The following is a 19,710-nucleotide window of genomic DNA, read 5'->3' as shown; positions in this document are numbered from 1 at the left end:
CAATGTCTCCCCCAACTGTCATAATAACGATGATAAAACCATTTGAGAGCCTCTTCCAACACCCCAGTGCATTCCCAACCCCGACCCCCCCTCTAAGCGGCATTGAAGAAATCTCAGCTGATGATAGCAGCACACCACTGGACGGGCTAGCTAATCGGTGAAATTAGCTGGCCTTTCGTCATCAAGCTAAGCCTTAATAAGTCACTTAGTGACTCGATTTAAGGATGGCTGCGAGGGAGGGAAAAATAGACAGGGCAGCCAGAGGGGGTCGGAGAAAGGACAGAGGGCGAAATTAGATCAGAAACTACAGAGGAGACCAAGGGGAGGAAGAAAAGAGGGAAGGATAGGAATGAGACAGCGGGCAGGGAGACCCCGCTTGCTTCTGGATCGATGTAGCGGAGGAGGAACCGGTTAGATGAACACGCAGTGGTTGATGTCCTTGATGATCTTTTTGGCCTTCCTGTGACATCGGGTGCTGTAGGTGTCCTAGCGAAGTGTGGGTAGTTTGCCCGCTGGTAATGCATTGGGCAGTACCAGCACCACACTCTGGAGAGCCTTGCGGTTGTGGGTGGTGCAGTTGCCGTACCAGGCGTTGATACAGCCCATCAGGATTCTTTTCAATTGCATCTGTAAAAGTTTGTGAGGGTTTTAGATGATTGTCTGTAGTCCTGGCACATACAGTGGGGAGAACAAGTATTTGATACACTGCCGATTTTGCAGGTTTTCCTACTTACAAGCATGTAGAGGTCTGTAATTTATCATAGGTACACTTCAACTGTGAGAGACGGAATCTAAAACAAAAATCCAGAAATCACATTGTATGATTTTTAAGTAATTAATTTGCATTTTATTGCTATGACATAAGTATTTGATCACCTACCAACCAGTAAGAATTCCGGCTCTCACAGACCTGTTATGTTTTCTTTAAGAAGCCCTCCTGTTCTCCACTCATTACCTGTATTAACTGCACCTGTTTGAACTCGTTACCTGTATAAAAGACACCTGCCACACGCTCAATCAAACAGACTCCAACCTCTCCACAATGGCCAAGACCAGAGAGCTGTGTAAGGACATCAGGGATAAATTGTAGACCTGCACAAGGCTGGGATGGGCTACGGGACATAGGCAAGCAGCTTGGTGAGAAAGGCAACAACTGTTGGCGCAATTATTAGAAAATGGAAGAAGTTCAAGATGACGGTCAATCACCCTCGGTCGGGGCTCCATGCAAGATATCACCTCGTGTGGGGCATCAATGATCATGAGGAAGGTGAGGGATCAGCCCAGAACTACACGGCAGGACCTGGTCAATGACCTGAAGAGAGCTGACCACAGTCCTCAAAGAAAACCATTAGTAACACACTACGCCGTCATGGATTAAAATCCTGCAGCGCACGCAAGGTCCCCTGCTCAGCCAGCGATGTCCAGCCCGTCTGAAGTTTGCCAATGACCATCTGGATGATCCAGAGGAGGAATGGGAGAAGGTCATGTGGTCTGATGAGACAAAATATAACTTTTTGGTCTAAATCCACTCTCGCTGTTTGGAGAAGAAGAAGGATGAGTACAACCCAAAACCATCCCAAACGTGAAGCATGGAGGTGGAAACATCATTCCACGCTGTTTTTGGGGCTGCTTTTCTGCAAAGGGACAGGACGACTGCACCGTATTGAGGGAGGATGGATGGATGGGCCATGTATCGCGCAGATCTTGGCCAACAACCTCCTTCCCTCAGTAAGAGCATTGAAGATGGGTCGTGGCTGGGTCTTCCAGCATGACAACGACCCGAAACAACAGCCAGGGCAACTAAGGAGTGGTCTCCGTAAGAAGCATCTCAAGGCCTGGAGTGGTCTAGCCAGTCTCCAGACCTGAATCCAATAGAAAATCTTGGAGGGAGCTGAAATTCCGTATTGCCCAGCGACAGCCCCGAAACCTGAAGGATCTGGAGAAGGTCTGTATGGAGGAGTGGGCCAAAATCCTGCGTGCAGTGTGGTGCAAACCTGGTCAAGAACTACTAGGAAACGTATGATCTCGTAATTGCAAACAAAGGTTTCTGTACAAATATTAAGTTCTGCTTTTCTGATGTATCAAATACTTATGTCATGTCAATAAAATGCAAAGAATTACTTTAAAATCATACAATGTGATTTTCTGGATTTTTGTTTAGATTCCGTCTCTCACAGTTGAAGTGTACCGTATGATAAAAATTACAGACCTCTACAATGCTTGTAAGTAGGAAAACCTGCAAAATCGGCAGTGTATCAAATACTTTTCTCCCCACTGTACGTCTCGTGTCTGAGCCGTTGAATTGCGACTACCACTTTATCTTCTATACTGCACGTTTACTTGTTTGATTGCCTTTGCGGAGGTGATAAAACTACACTGTTTATATTCTGCCATACTTACCAGTCGCCTTGTCATGTTTCAAATTTTAAATGTATTTATTTATTGTATCGTTATTGTAAAATCCAGTGTGCAAAGCTCTTAGAGACTCAGAAAGACTCAGTTTCTAATCGCTTAATGTGATTCTAACATTATTTCTGACTCAATATGTGTGGATTGAATACTTATGTAAATTAGATATTTGCTGTATTTCCTTGTTTTCACTTTGTCATTGTGGGTATTGTCACGTTCCTGACCTTAGTTCCTTTTTCAGTATTGTTTAGTTGTGTCAGGACGTGAGCTGGGTGGGCATTCTATGTATGGGTGTTCTCTATGTTGGTTCATTTGTGTGCCTAATATAGTGATCTCAAATCAGGGGCAGGTGAGTTTGTCATTGTCTCTGATTGGGAACCATATTAAGGTTGACTGTTTTCACTGTTTGTTTGTGGGTGATTGTTGCCGTGTCTGTGTTTGTTCGCCATACGGTACTGTTTTCGTTCGTTTGTTCCTGTTCGTGCGTTCATGTTTTATATGTTCTCAAGTTCAGGTCTGTTCACTTCGTTTTGTTGTTTTTGTATTTTGTCAGTGTTCTGTTTTGTTGAATATTTCTTAAAATTCAACATCATGAACATTTACCACGCTGCGCCTTGGTCCTCCTCTCTTCCACCTAACGACGAGCGTTACAGAATCACCCACCACAAATGGACCAAGCAGCGTGGTAACAGGCAGCGGCAGCAGGAGCAGCACAAGGAGGAATGGACATGGGAGCAGAGTCTGGACTACACTACGTGGGAGGAGATCGACAGGTGGGCGATCGACCCAGGGAGAAAGCCGGAGCCCGCCTGGGATTCTTTGGAGCAGTGTGAGGAGGGATACCGGCGAATGGAGGCAGCACGACGACGCAGTAGGAAGCCCGAGAGACAGCCCCAAAAAATTCTTGGGAGGGGGGCTAAAAGGGACTGTGGCGAAGTCAGGTAGGAGACCTGCGCCAACTTCCCGAGCTTACCGTGGAGAGAGAGTACGGGCAGACACCGTGTTATGCGGTAAAGCGCACGGTGTCTCCTGTACGTGTGCTTAGCCCGGTGCGGTACATCCCAGCTCCACGTATCGGCCGGGCTAGATTGAGCATTGAGCCAGGTGCCATGAAGCCGGCTCAACGCATCTGGTCTCCAGTGCGTCTCCTCGGGCCGGCATACATGGCACCAGCCTTACGCATGGTGTCCCCGGTTCGCCAACACAGCCCAGTGCGGGTTATTCCACCTCCCCGCACTGGTCGGGCTACGGGGAGCATTCAACCAGGTAAGGTTGGGCAGGCTRGGTGCTCAAGGGAGCCAGTACGCCGGCACGGTCCGGTATATCCGGCGCCACCTCCCCGCCCCAGCCCAGTACCACCAGTGCCTACACCACGCACCAGGCTTCCAGTGCGTCTCCAAAGCTCTGTTCCTCCTCCACGCACTCGCCCTGTGGTGCGTGTCTCCAGCCCGGTACCACCAGTTCCGGCACCACGCACCAAGCCTCCTGTGCGTCTCCAGAGCCCTGTGCGCCCTGTTGCTGCTCCCCGCACTAGCCTTAAGGTGCGTGTCCTTAGCCCGGTACCACCAGTTCCGGCACCACGCACCAGGCCTACTGTGCGCCTCAGCCGGCCAGAGTCTGCCGTCTGCCCAGCGCCGTCTGCACTGCCCGTCTGCCCAGCACCGCCTGCACTGCCCGTCTGCCCAGCGCCGTCTGAGATGCCCGTCTGCCCAGCGCCGTCTGAGCCGCCCGTCTGTCCTGAGCCTTCAAAGCCGCCCGTCTGTCCTGAGCCTTCTGAGCCGCCCGTCTGTCCTGAGCCTTCAAAGCCGCCCGTCTGTCCTGAGCCTTCTGAGCCGCCCGGCTCAGGACAGGAGCCGCCAGAGCGCCCGCCAGACAGGAGCCGCCAGAGCCGCCCGCCAGCCAGGAGCCGCAGAGCCGCCCGCTAGCCAGGAGATGCCAGAGCCGCCGCCAGCCAGGAGCTCCAGAGCCGCCCGCCAGCCAGGAGCTGCCAGAGCGCCGCCACCAGGCTGCCAGAGCCGCCCGCCAGCCAGGAGCTGCCACCCGAGCCGCGCCGCCAGCCAGGAGCTGCCAGAGCCGCCCGCCAGCCAGGAGCTGCCAGAGCGCCCGCCAGCCAGAGCTGCCAGAGCCGCCCGCCAGCCAGGAGCTGCCAGAGCCCCCAGCCAGCCAGGACTGACAGAGCCGTCAGTCAGCCAGGAATGCCAGAGTCGTCAGTCAGCAGGAGCTGCCAGAGCTACCTGTCACGCCGGTGATGCCGGAATTCCCCCTCAGTCCGGAGCTGCCCCTCAGTCCGGAGCTGCCCCTCAGTCCGGAGCTGCCTCTCAGTCCGGTGCTGCCCCTCAGTCCGGTGCTGCCCCTCAGTCCGGTGCTGCCCCTTAGTCCGGTGCTGCCCCTTAATCCAGTGGGGTTAATATGGAGGATAGCCATTAGGAGGAGGCCACGGAAGCGGGGATTAACTATGGTGGGGTGGGGGCCACGTCCAGAGCCAGAGCCGCCACCGTGGACAGATGCCCACCCAGACCCTCCCCTATAGGTTCAGGTTTTGCGGCCGGAGTCCGCACCTTGGGGGGGGGGTACTGTCACGTTCCTGAGCTTATTTATTTTGTTCAGTATTGTTTAGTTGGTCAGGACGTGAGCTGGGTGGGCATTCTATGTTATGTGTTTCTATGTTGGGTTCATTGTTTGGCCTAATATGGTTCTCAATCAGGGGCAGGTGTTTGTCATTGTCTCTGATTGGGAACCATATTAAGGTTGACTGTTTTCACTGTTTGTTTGTGGGTGATTGTTGCCGTGTCTGTGTTTGTTCGCCACACGGTACTGTTTTCGTTCGTTTGTTCCTGTTCGTTGTTTTATATGTTTTATATGTTCTCAAGTTCAGGTCTGTTCACGTCGTTTTGTTGTTTTTGTATTTTGTCAGTGCTCTGTTTTGTTGGATATTTATTAAAATTCAACATCATGAACATTTACCACGCTGCGCCTCGGTCCTCCTCTCTTCCACCTAACGACGAGCGTTACAGGTATTGTGTGTAGAAAGGTGATATATCTTTTTTTAATCCATTTTGAATTCAGGCTGTGACACAAAATGTGGAATAAGTCAAAGGTTATAAATACTTTCTGAAGGCACTGTATGTGGATGCCACTCTAGATGACATCACACACACACACACGCACACACACGCACACACACACAGTTGTGTGACATATTTTTACACTTCATCTTCTCCTTTCCTCTTCCTTTCTATCTTAATGCTCTCGGTTAAATTTTTATGTTGAATTTTTATGCAAGGCTTTGGAAGTGGCAAAGTTTACGGATTGCCAGTGTTTGTTGTCGGTGACTCAAGTTCATACTTTTCAACAGTGAACTCTTTTCAGGTGGTTGAAGTGGGTCATAGCTAAACGGTACAGAGTATTGCCACCTCTTTTCTACTGAGTACTGATACTTAAATAATACCTGTTTTAAAGGTAGCAATGCATGAAGTAAACAGTAATATCATCCGATTTCTGCAACATCGACGAATATAAATAATACCTGTTTTAAAGGTAGAGTCAGCGATGCATGAAGTAAATAGTAATATCATCTGATTTCTGCAACAATGAAGAATATGAATCACAACGCTAAACTTTCTCTGCTGTTTTGGTCCCACAGCTATCACTTTGCAGCAGTGTGAAGCGCACCCATGCACATGTGCAGATATGTTTTGCAAGTGTTTTGCAGGATGAAATGCTGATGAGCGATGTTGCTCATCAGCATTTCATCCTGCAACGTCATATCGTTAAGTATCAGTTTAAAATATGAACCCAATTACAGTTGTAACGCTCGTCGGAAGAAGTGGACCGAGGTGCAGCGTGGTACGTGTTCATGATTCTTTATTTAATCAGAACACCAAACAAAAACAACAAAAGAATAACGAACGTCACGTTCTGCAGGCTTCACAGAGCGAACAAAAAACAACATCCCACAAAACTAAGGTGGCAAAACAGGCTGCCTAAGTATGATTCCCAATCAGATACAGCTGTCCCTGATTGAGAACCATACCCGGCCAAAACATAGAAATAAAGAACATAGAGTTTCCCATCCGAGTCACACCCTGACCAACCAAACATAGAGAATAAAAAGATCTCTACGGTCAGGACGTGACAACATTATAGTTAACGTGAGTACCATTAGTGCTTAAAGTGGACTGAAATAGTTACCCATAATCAATTTGGGTGCCTGTACACGTTATATTTAGATGCTGATCCACAATTAAAACTTAAAAAATGCAATGTATTTGGTCATTAAGAGTGGGGTGGTGACTTAATACCTTGGGAAAGGCGGCTGAAGTGTTACCACTATCCCTTTGACATTCTCCATTGCACACACATGCTCGCACCATCACTGTTATTTTATTGAAAATGTGTTGACTAATTTTGTACTGTGCTTTCGGACCACATTTTGAAAATGTTTGTGGTCCGAGGCGTTTCACTTCTCATGAGGTGCTGGACAGAATAATATGTATTTATTGGCAATTTGATATTAGAATTTGTGAATGAAGTAAAAAATATATGTCAAGGTACTGTGTTATTGGAGTACGCATAAAGACAGAGAAAAATCCATCAGCATAGTCATGTTATGAGTTAGAGAGAATAGTCCTTGTTGTTACACAGGAACAATCAGAGGCACTGCTATTTTTTTCTGATCACCTGGCATATAATAGACTTTATATAGTACAGCATGTTCAGCAGACTATTCATCTGATCTTGTTGTGATCAATTGCCGGTGTGATCACAGTAACGCCATTGAAACAAGAGAGACCCACAAGGAGCTCGGTTCTCAGGGTTCTCGGACTCTCGGACACGGCCCAAATTGACCTTAGTTAGGCACAGATTTAGGATTAGCCTTCCCTCCCATGATTGTAACCTAAACCATAATGGTGGGGAAATAGATCAGTGTTTATAGGGGTAACTATATAGGATTCTGTCCTGGTGTATGGGGCAGGGCATGGGACAGTTTCATAAGAGAGACCTGGTAGAGACATGGATGGTGGAAAGGAGGTTGGTGGGGGTGAGGTGAGGAGGGAGGTAACCTGAGAGGCAGGAGGCATTCCTGGTAGGGCAGCTACATCTGTGGACACAATTATCTGGTTCACATAATCTCATTTCACATGGAGGCTGTGAACAGCATAAATACAAACAGGAGTGAGGGAGAGAGAGAGGATATGAGAGTAGAGAAAGATATGCTGTAGGTTAACTGTCTCAAGAAAACAATTGCGAAGTTAAGTAGATTTGATTTTGCTGTGTAGAAAAATGGTCTGTTAACGTGTACTTTGTTGTGGATTTCTTAAAAACTGAACGTTTCTATTTTTTATTTGCCTAGGTGGCAGCAAACCAATTTTTGCTAACCAAGTTCGTTAGCTGGTTATTTAGTAACGTCCAGAATCTCCTGGTTAGCATTTATGAAGAATATTGCAATGCTAGTGGAAACAGATTGTATCAGTTATCGGTGCATTCAAAAGCATGTGGAAAGCAAGCAAGGATACAGTCCATTTCCACTTGCAAAAATTCTAGCCAGGAGATTATGGGGCTCGTTTCACAAAAATTGCTATGGGCAAGAAGAAATGGCTAAACCTGTGCCACGAACTTGTGCCACTCGTGCTTGTTCATGGAAATTACGAAGGTAATCGGCCACTCTGCAAACATTTTTGTGAATTGCCTTCGTGAAACGAGTTAAAATAACCTGCTTTCCAACGCCAAAATGGTTTAGAAATAACACTACTTCAGAAATAAGATTTAACTTCAACTAAAGTTAACTATCCCTTAAAACCCATAAGAGTTTAAGCCCTGTCTAAGTTGGGAAGTTCTACTAAGCTATATGGAGTGCCATACCAAGGATAATTTGGCTATTTGATTTTTAATTTAGAATTATAAAAACAAATAATACAAATATATATATTTTTTTTAATGGGGCCTTCCTGCTATTAGCCCATACAAACACATTGAATAACAGATTCACTACATGGAAGCATTTAGTGACAAAACAGTCTTGGGGGGGGGGGGGGGTTCTACTAAGCTATACCAAGGATAATTTTGCATGGAACAACAGATAGACAGCCCAAAAATCACAAGGAAGTTTGTTCTGGCGTGTCTGTCCTATATCTGAAAGATATAAGAAATATCAGGAAACATATATGTGACCGACCAGCTCCATTCTGTCTTTGTAGCAAAATTTGAAATTGTGTTTTTTAAATTGAATAAAAGTAGAGACCAAGAGCAAGAAAATTGTGTATCATACACTACAGTTGTGTAACAATGGGAAAGTAATTCTGCTTTGACAGTTGATAAACGTGTAACCCCACTTTTGAGAAAATGGCCCTTGAATATTTTGGTACACCTACTGGCGAGCTCTTCTTTGTGAGGCCATACTAAACAACCAAAGATTTCAAGACTAAAGGCTGGTTTATACTACGTCTATCGACATGTCTGTATACAGTTCATTATTACAGGAACATAAACCCACAACAAGATCATTATTTACAAGTTACAGAATATTAAAGAAAATATCTTACAGTTGTGAGTGTGAAGAAATCATAGCAGGGGATTCTAACAGAGAATTTTAGAACATGGACACTGTGTCGTTGGCCTAACGTTATATCCTAATTTGAATTTGGTGCAGGTCATGTTGTTCTTCACATTACTGTCTCTGGTAAACACACACTATATCAAATAAAATCAAAGTTTACTTCTCACATGGACAGGATTAAGATGTAAACGTTACAGAGAAATGGTCACTTGCATAGTGGAGTCTTTTGTATAGACATGTAGCTAGCTAGCTAAACAATGAACCATAATCCAAACTCCTACCCTGCAAGAATCTACAGGTAGCTAAATGCTAACAAACTAGGTTCAATGTTAGCTAGCTAGCTAACATTAGTCTATAACTAGCAATGCAAATGGCTCTGAGACACAAATAATATTACTACACAGATCAAACATGTAACATTAGCTAGCGAGCCAGCCAGTTAAAGTTAGCTAACAGTACGCATGAATTAAAAATGACTTTCTGACTAAATTAGAAACTTATAATATCTGAACATTTTTCTCTTTTTCCTCTAAACATGGATGAAGGCTTCTCCTTCTCTGTCGTGGATGCCATGGTTGCCTTTAGTTTGAAGATGTAATCCGGAGACAGGTGTTTTATACAACAGCCGTCTGTGTTCTCTTTTCGACTCCCTACACATTTGCAATCAAACGCCTGAATTTTCTCCATCTCCTTAGCTATCATACTCTGCTTCCAATGGGCATTCCACTGATTTTAAAACTCGGTCCTCCAGAAAGTGGATAGATATCTTTAAAAAAAATCCCAGTTTGAAAGGATTACCTACAACAACTGAGCAGCTCATTATTGACAGAAGCCATTATCTCGTACAATCATGGCTAGCAGGAAGATTCCTTCCTTTTTCCGTGGCTAAACCAAGTAGGCGCGTCATTTAACAATTGTATTCGTATTTACAGATGGCATACAAGTTTGTTATTAAGGTACATGAAAGTTCACATGTTCCAGAAGGTATTTCTGCCAAAAAACACATTTTTACACGTGACATATGCCTGAAACCAGTCAAGTATATATATGTATATATCTTTTTTTTTTACACATGTATTTAAACCCCTTATTTGTGGAACTAAACAGTCTCCATATATACTTCCATTCATTTTTTCAACTGGTACCGGGGGACCTTCAGATGAGTCTTGTGAGGCCTGTGGGCATCTTAGAGCAAAACAACTGACATGTACAGTGAGACGGTTGTTTTATGCTACAGATAGAAGTTGGCAGATCGGCTATACCGACTTCAGACGAGTCCCAAGACGCTTGTGGGGGTCATAGAGCAAAACACAGAACACCATGGTGTTTGTGAGAGTCTCTTCTTTCCATAGAGGAAAAGGTTTTGTGAGAAGACCGATTTTCGGGATGTCTCGTGGTCTGACAGACACTGCTCTAGCTCTGTCACCTTTCACTGTAAATACAGAAGTGCGACATATGCAGATGCGGTGGACTGAGACTCATCCAATGCAAAAAAAACTGATCTCTAGCTTAAACTGACAGATTTTGATTATGCTAATTATATCTCACTGATGGCGTGGCATCGAATTTGGGGGGTTTAAGATTGTGATGGCTTGGTTAGTTGAGCAGAATTGAGCACTATGAAAGGATGTATGATGGGGCACCTACTGTAGGGGAGTGTAACTGGTAGTAGTTGTATGTTTTTACACAGTACCCAAGACCAGTATTTGAGTATATTTGACCAAGCGTGAATACCCCAATGGGGATTTGATTGATATTGAGCCCCTAGATATCATCCTAAAGATGCTTTTCCCACCCACGCGAACTGAGATCAGCTGACTCTACCACCCGCTCCCCCACCCTTGCCACAACACCTTTCTCCCTTCTCTCTCACACATTATGTCACCCCTCTCGCTCTCTCACACTATGTCATTTCACTGGCATCTGAGCCTGTGACTCTCAAATGTTCCTGCATCGTGATTTGTGACTCACAGTTCTCTGGTGACCCGTCAGGTAAACAAAACAAATGTGAATAGGCAGTCGCAAACAGGTGCCCCCCAATAGGAACTAAACACGATGCACCATTTGAGAAGCATTGTCAGCGGCAGACCTGCATCTAACACATTATGTCAAATACTTTAGCTGTGGCTGATTTAGACTGCGTGTATAAGTGCTCTATATGTTGTGGGTCTCTTAACCCCATTACTCGTTCCCTCCCTCATTCCTCACTCCCTTTGACGATCGCTCTCATCCTCCTTCTCTCTTTCTCTATCATCAGATGAGTTTCCAATGGAGATTCAGGTGAGCAGGAGATGCAGAGTGAAGGGTAGACACAGGGATTAAACCCCGGTCTCAGGCTTGTTGTACATGTGCATAGAACCAGGAATGTATTTCCTTCTCTCTCTCTCTCTCTTTCTCTCTCTCTGTTTTTATTTATTTATTATTTAACCTTTATTTAACTAGGCAAATCAGTTAAGAACAAATTCTTATTTACAATGACGGCCTACCAAAAGTCAAAAGGCCTCTTGTGGGGACAGGTCCTGGGATTAAAATAAATAAATAAATACAATATAAATATAGGACAAAACTCACAACAAGAAAGACAACACAACACTACATAAAGAGAGACCTAAGACAACAACATAGCAAGGCAGCAACACATGACAACATAGCATGGTAGCAACACAACATAACAACATGGTAGCAACACAACATGGCAGCAGCACAGGGTACAAACATTATTGGGCACAGACAACAGCACAAAGGGCAAGACGGTAGAGACAACAATACATCACATAGAGCAGCCATAGCTGTCAGTAAGACTGTCCATGATTGGGTCTTTGAATGAAGAGATTGAGATAAAACTGTCCAGTTTGAGTGTTTGTTGCAGCTCGTTCCAGTCGCTAGCTGCAGCGAACTGAAAAGAGGAGCAACCCAGGGATGTGTGTGCTTTGGGGACCTTTAACAGAATGTGACTGGCAGAACGGGTGTTGTATGTGGAGGATGAGGGCTGCAGTAGATATCTCAGATAGGGGGGAGTGAGGCCTAAGAGGGTTTTATAAATAAGCATCAACCAGTGGGTATTGCGACAGGTATACAGAGATGACCAGTTTACAGTGGAGTATAGAGTCCAGTGATGTGTCCTATAAGGAGCATTGGTGGCAAATCTGATGGTCGAATGGTAAAGAACATCTAGCCGCTCGAGAGCACCTTTTTCTGCCTATCCATAAATTATGTCTCCGTAATCTAGCATGGGTAGGATGGTCATCTGAATGAGGGTTATTTTGGCAGCTGGGATGAAAGAGGAGCGATTACGATAGAGGAAACCAAGTCTAGATTTAACTTTAGCCTGCAGCTTTGATATGTGCTGAGAAGGACAGTGCACCATCTAGCGTGTTGAGTGTTGAGAATTACACAAATATTAATTTCCACAAAGTTTGCTGCTTCAGTGTCTTTAGATATTTTTGTCAGATGTTACTATGGAATACTGATGTATATTTACAGGAATATATAATTCAAACATTCAAACATAATTATATTTGAAGTATAATTATAACCATTTCATAAGTGTCAAAAAGGCTTTTATTGACAATTACATGAAGTTGATGCAAAGAGTCCATATTTGCAGTGTTGACCCTTCTTTTTCAAGACCTCTGCAATCCGCACTGGCATGCTGTCAATTAACTTCTGGGCCACATCCTGACTGATGGCATCCCATTCTTGCATAATCAATGCTTGGAGTTTGTCAGAATTTGTGCGTTTTTGAGTTCTCGATGGAATTAAGGTCTGGCGAGTTTCCTGGCCAAGGACCCAAAATATCGATGTTTTGTTCCCCGAGACACTTAGTTATCACTTTTGCCTTATGATAAGGTGCTCCATCATGCTGGAAAAGGCATTGTTCATCACCAAACTGTTCCTGGACGGTTGGGAGAAGTTGCTTTAGGAGATGGTCCTGGTGCTTGCTGGACTTTCTTGGGTGCCCTGAAGCCTTCTTCACAACAATTGAACCACTCTCCTTGAAGTTCTTGATGATCCAATAAATGGTTGATTTAGGTGCAATCTTACTGGCAGCAATATCCTTGCCTGTGAAGCCCTTTTTGTGCAAAGCAATGATGACAGCACGTGTTTCCTTGCAGTTAACCATGATTGACAGAGGAAGAACAATGATTCCAAGAACAACCCTCCTTTTGAAGCTTCCAGTCTGTTATTCAAACTCAATCAGCATGACAGAGTGATCTCCAGCCTTGTCCTCGTCAACACTCACACCTGTGTTAACGAGAGAATCACTGGCATGATGTCAGCTGGTCCTTTTGTGGCAGGGCTGAATTGCAGTGGAAATGTTTTTGGGGATTCAGTTCATTTGCATGGCAAAGAGGGACTTTGCAATTAATTGCAATTCATCTGATCACTCTTCATAACATTCTGGAGTATATGCAAATTGCCATCATACAAACTGAGGCAGCAGACTTTGTTAAAATTTATATTTGTGTCATTCTCAAAACTTTTGGCCACGACTGTACTTGTATAAGGTGATTACCTCAAGTTCTACCCCGTCAGAGGTAGGAATAACACTTGTGGGAAGAGGGGTATTCTTCTTACCAAACCACATTACATTTGATTTGGAGGTATTTAGGACAAGGTTAAGGGTAGAGAAAGCTTGTTGGACACTAAGAGAGCTTTGTTGTAGAGCATTTAACACAAAATCCGGGGAGGGGCCAGCTGAGTATAAGACTGTATCATCTGCATATAAATGGATGAGAGAGCTTCCTACTGCCTGAGCTATGTTGTTGGTGTAAATTGTGAAGAGCACAGGGCCTAGGATAGAGCCTTGGGGTACTCCCTTGGTGACAGGCAGTGGCTGAGAAAGCAGAATTTCTAACATTATACAATGCACTCTTTGAGAGAGGTAGTTAGCAAACCAGCCCAAAGACCCCTCAAAGACACCAATACTCCTTAGCCGGCCCACAAGAATGGAATGGTCTACCGTATCAAAAGCTTTGGCCAAGTCAATAAAAATATCAGGACAACGTTACTTAGAGTCAAGGGCAATGGTGACATCTCATTGAGGACCTTTAAGGTCAAGGGCAGTGATACATCCATAACCTGAGCGTAAACCAGATTGCATACCAGAGAGAAGACTATAGACATCAAGAAAGCCAGTCAGTTGATTATTGACACGTTTTTTTCAACACGTTTGATAAACAGGGCAAAATATAAATAGGCCTATAACAGTTAGGATCAGCTTTATCTCCCCCTTTAAATAAAGGACAAACCGTGGCTGCCTTCCAAGCAATGTGAGCCTCCCCAGAAAGAAGAGATAGGTTAATTTACTATATTTACTATAGATCTTAACCTGAGTCTCTCTCTCTCCTCCAGGTGTAGCAGTGCTGGTGTCCCCAGATGTTCCTCTTCAGGTGGGAATGGAGAGCCGACAGCATTTTTGCCTGCAGTCTCCCTCCAGCCTGGAGCGCACCCCGCTTCAGTACACTGTGTGCGTGGGCCACAACATCAGGGCTGTACACCAGGAGGTGCTGCAGCAGCTCTCATCGCCCAGCAGGGAGCTGCCCAACATGGACGTCTTATGGTACAACTCCCTCATCTTCGTCTTCCTGAATTGTATTACATTTAATTTAGATGACAGTGGACATTTAACATAAAATCTAGCTATGTGTGATAACTTATGGATGGAGATCATTACCTATTCATAACGCGACTAGATGCATCCACAGGCAATGTCTACGATCGGTATGACGCCGGTTGCCGCTTCTGGATATGACAGTTCTAACGCAGTTCCACTTCCAACACTGCCAAGACACCAGCTATGTGGGTGTCAGCTAGCGCGGATTGATTGAAACCCAACGAGATCACACAAATGTCTATTTCAGTTGGAATCCTAACTTGAGATGCCTGCGTGTTTAACTCAGCAGTCGCATAATTGATGCGTAACCAATTGATGTCAAAAACGTATGCATGTGGATCTCAAGTTAGAATTTTGGTCTCATTGACCAAATATCTATCTGTCTGTCCATCTGTCCCCCATCCAGGTTGCCTTTCTGGAAGCTTCTGGCCAGTGTGGACTCAGGGCCAAAGGTAGAGAGGGAGTTGAGGACCTTCTCCAACCGTCTGAGGAGACACCAGCTGGGAGAGGGGGCCATCAGCCTCAACGAACATTCCACCGCCCTCCTTGCCGACATGGTATGTCCCTTCTCTCCTCTCCTTACGTCAAAGAATTCAACCCAAATGGTTACCATTATAACAAGCAGTTTCTAATTAACTACCTGGTAAGCAGCGGCCTGAAAAATAAAGTGTTACCCTCGCCTCCTCTCTCGTCTTCATTTTGACCCTCCAAGGTGTTTGATTGACAGTTGCTGGACCCAGGTTTGAGTCCTGCTCGAGGCTACTCCCAAAAAGGTTTTTCAAAATAAGGGGTAGTACAGCAAACTGTATTAGCCCAACAGCACCTCACAAACAAGTCGAGAGGTTCGGATGTGTGTTTGTGGTGCCAGGACAACAACCCCTCCCTCAACGTGAGCAAGACAAAGGAGATGATCATGGACTACAGAAAAAGGAGGGCCGAACACGCCCCCATTCACATCGATGTGGCTGTAGTGGAGCGGGTCAAGAGATTCAAGTTCCTTGGTGTCCACATCACCAACAAACTATCATGGTCCAAACACACCAAAAACGTTGTGAAGAGCGCACGACAATGCCTTTCCCCCTCAGGAGACTGAAAATATTTGGCATGGGTCCCAAGATCCTCAAGAAGTTCTACAGCTGCAACATCGAGAGCATCCTGACCGGTTGCATCACCGCCTGGTATAGCAACTGCTCGCCATCCGACCATGAGGCACAACAGAGGGTAGTGTGTACAGCCCAGTACATCACTGGGTCACACTTCCTGCCATCCAGGACCTATATACTAGGCGGTGCCAGAGGAAGGCCTAAAGAATTGTCGAAGACTCCATTCACCCAAATCATAGACTGTTCTCTCTGCTACCACACGGTAAGTGGTAGAGGAGCGCTAAGTCTAAGTCCAAAAGGTTCCTTAACCTGTCTGGCTCTGGGGTTCCGCAGGCGGAACTCCTCCCACATTCCACTGAAAAGGCTGAGCGCGAAATTCAAAATATAATTTTTTGAAATATTTAACTTTCACACATTAACAAGTCCAATACAGCATTTGAAAGATACACATCTTGTGAATCCAGCCAACATGTCCGATTTTTAAAATGTTTTACAGCYAAAACACCACGTATATTTATGTTAGCTCACCACCAAATACAAAAAAAGGACAGACATTTTTCACAGCACAGGTAGCATGCACAAAGCCAACCTAACTAACCAAGAACCAACTTCATCAGATGACAGTCTTATAACATGTTATACAATAAATCTATGTTTTGTTCGAAAAATGTGCATATTTGAGCTATACATTTACATTTACATTTAAGTCATTTAGCAGACGCTCTTATCCAGAGCGACTTACAAATTGGTGCATTCACCTTATGATATCCAGTGGAACAACCACTTTACAATAAATCAGTTTTACATTGCAGCTACAATAGCAGCTACCGTCAGAAATAGCACCGAAGCAGCCAGAGTAATTACAGACACCAACGTGCAATACCTAAATACTCGTCATAAAACATTTCTGAAAAATCGATGGTGTACAGAAAATGAAAGACAAAGATCTTGTGAATCCAGCCAATATTTCCGATTTTTTAAGTGTTTTACAGCGAAAACACAATATAGCATTATATTAGCTTACTACAATAGCCTACCACACAACCCCATTCAGTCAAGGCAAGTTAGCGATAGCGAATAAACCAGCAAAAGATATTAATTTTTTCACTAACCTGGACAAAATTCATCAGATGACAGTCCTGTAACATCATATTACACAATGCATATAGGGTTTGTTCGAAAATGTGCATATGTAGRGGCACAAATCGTGGTTATACAATGTGAATAGGTAGCCAAACGTCAAGCAATCTGTCCYGCGCCATCTTGGAYAGGCACCTAATCTAATCGATAACTAATCAATACACTTGACTAAAAAATACAGGTTGGACAGCTAAATTAAAGATACATTAGTTCTTAATGCAACCGCTGTGTTAGATTTTTTAAATTAACGTTACTAGACATACAGCGTGCGTTACAGCGGACCGTGCCGAAATTAATGGCGGAATTATTGTTTCACATTTTTCAACATAAATACGAATTAACAGCATAAAGACTTCTTACTTTTTGATGAGCTTCCATCAGAATCTTGGGCAAGTTGTCCTTTCTCCATAATAATCGTTGCTCGGCTGTAGAAGTGTCTTCATCTTTGGAAGTAGCAGCTAACATTAGCTATGTTGCGCAGGTGTCCAACCGTTCATAACGCAATACAAAACAAAATCGCGATTCGAAAATCGCAATATACACACAAATCACAATATACGCAATATACTCATGTAAACTGATATAACTCGGTTTAAAATAACTACGTTATGATGTTTCTAACAACTATATCGAATAAAATCAGAGCCGGATATATCTAACGCCGATAAGTGAGCTTTTCAGAATGCCATCCTGAGGTCTGTTTCGCGTCATGGCGAATGTTGAAAAGGGTGCGCACCTCGTGCCAAGCCCATTTATAGGGCCTCAGATCTGCCTAGCAACACCATTCAAATTCTCAACGCTTGCTGAAATATAGGGGAAATCGTATGCGGTGCTTTGTCGACCAATAGAATAATTGCAATTATTTAACTGACCCCAGAACAGAGTGCCCGATTTCAGATCTCTCACTTCCTCACAGGAAAATTGTTCCAACTCGAGTTCTGTTTTACCCACAGATATAATTCAAACGGTTTTAGAAACTAGAGAGTGTTTTCTATCCAATAGTAATAATAATATGCATATTGTACGAGCAAGAATTGAGTACGAGGCCGTTTAAATTGGGCATGATTTCCCCCAAAGTGAAAACAGCGCCCTCTGGTCCTCAACAGGTTAACAGCTTCTACCCACAAGCCATAAGACTACTGAACATTTAATCGTGAAGGATGCTCTCGATGGTGCAGCTGTAAAACCTTTTGAGGATCTGAGAACCCATGCCAAATCTTTTCAGTCTCCTGAGGGGGAATAGGTTTAGTTGTGTCTGCTTCACGACTGTCTTGGTGTGCTTAGACCATGTTAGTTTGTTGGTGTTGTAGATGCCAAGGAACTTGGAGCTCTCAACCTGCTCCACTACATCCCCGTCGATGAGAATGGGGGCGTGCTCGGTCCTCCTTTTCCTGTTGTCCACAATCATCTCCTTTGTCTTGATCACGTTGAGGAAGAGGTTGTTGTCATTGCAGTCATGAGTGAACAGGGAGTACAAGAGGGGACTGAGCACGCACCCCTGAGAGGCCCCCGTGTTGAGGATCAGCGTAGCGGATGTGTTGTTACCTACCCTTACCACCTGGGGGCGGCCCGTCAGGAAGTCCAGGATCCAGTTGCAGAGGGTGGTGTTTAGTCCCAGGTTCCTTAGTTTAGTGATGACCTTTGAGGGTACTATGGTGTTGAACGCTGAGCTGTAGTCAGTGAATAGCATTCTCACATAGGTGTTCCTTTTGTCCAGGTGTGAAAGGGCAGTGTGGAGTCCAATAGAGATTGCATCATTTGTGGATCTGTTGGTGCGGTATGCTAATTGGAGTGGGTCTAGGGTTTCTGGGACAGTGGTGTTGATGTGAGCCATGACCAGCCTTTCAGAGCATTTCATGGCTACAGACGTGAGTGCTACAGGTCGGTAGTCATTTAGGCAGGTTACCTTAGTGTTCTTGGGCACAGGGATTATGCTGGTCTGCTTGAAACATGTTGGTATTACAGACTCAGAAAGGGAGAAGTTGAAAATGTCAGTAAAGACACTTGCCAGTTGGTCAGCGCATGCTCGGAGTACACGTCCTGGTAATCCGTCTGGCCCTGCGGCCTTGTGAATTATTACCTGTTTAACTTCTTATGGGCAGGTGGGACAGTAGCGACGGTAGCGTTCAAACTACAGAATTATAAATATTTAACTTTCATAAAATCACAAGTGTAATACATCAAAATTAAGCTTAACTTTAAGTTAATCCAGCCGCTGTGTCAGATTTCAAAAAGGCTTTACGGCGAAAGCACATCATGCGATTATCTGAGGACAGCGCCCCGTGTACAAACACATGAAAAACATATTTCAACCAGGCAGGTGCGCCACGAAAGTCAGAAATAATATAATAATAAATGCCTTACCGTTGATGATCTTTTTCTGTTGGCACTCCAAAAGGTCCCAGATACATCACAAATGGTCCTTTTGTTCGATAATGTCCTTCTTTATATCTATAAAACCTCAGTTTAGCTGGCGCGCTTCAGTCAATAATCCACCCAGTTTCCCTCCATCAAAATGCATACAAAATGAATCCAAAACGTTACTAATAAACTTTTCCAAACAAGTCAAACAACGTTTATAATCAAACCCTAATACGTAAATAAATGATAACATTTAAGACAGAGAATCGTTATTGTCTTTACCGGAGAAAAATACCAAAGAACGCAATCTTTTCCACGCGCTTGGAAACACTACAGCCAAAATGGGAGCCACCTAAAAGAACTACAATTTCTGGCAAATTTTTCCAAAAACCAGCATGAAACTCTTTCTAAAGACTGTTGACATCTAGTGGAAGCCCTAGGAACTGCAATCTGGGACGTTTTCACCTTATAATAAAAGTGACAGCCATTGAAAACAGTGGTAGGCTGAATTTGTTTGGGGGGGG

General features: G+C 44.4%; 1 protein-coding gene across 1 annotated transcript in view; it reads left to right on the top strand.

Moving 5' to 3' along the window:
* Positions 1-19,710, top strand: part of si:ch211-236l14.4 (SITS-binding protein) — a 94,814-nt gene that overhangs the window by 45,965 nt on the left and 29,139 nt on the right. Inside the window, exons 3-4 of the mRNA XM_023984711.2 lie at positions 14,321-14,528; positions 14,989-15,139. Of these exons, the coding sequence (XP_023840479.1) occupies positions 14,321-14,528; positions 14,989-15,139 (359 nt within the window). The remainder of the gene's footprint in view (positions 1-14,320; positions 14,529-14,988; positions 15,140-19,710) is intronic.

This window comes from Salvelinus sp. IW2-2015, linkage group LG4q.1:29, assembly GCF_002910315.2.
Source record: "Salvelinus sp. IW2-2015 linkage group LG4q.1:29, ASM291031v2, whole genome shotgun sequence".
Classification (NCBI taxonomy): domain Eukaryota; kingdom Metazoa; phylum Chordata; class Actinopteri; order Salmoniformes; family Salmonidae; genus Salvelinus; species Salvelinus sp. IW2-2015.
This window is presented reverse-complemented; position numbering and strand designations above follow the sequence as displayed.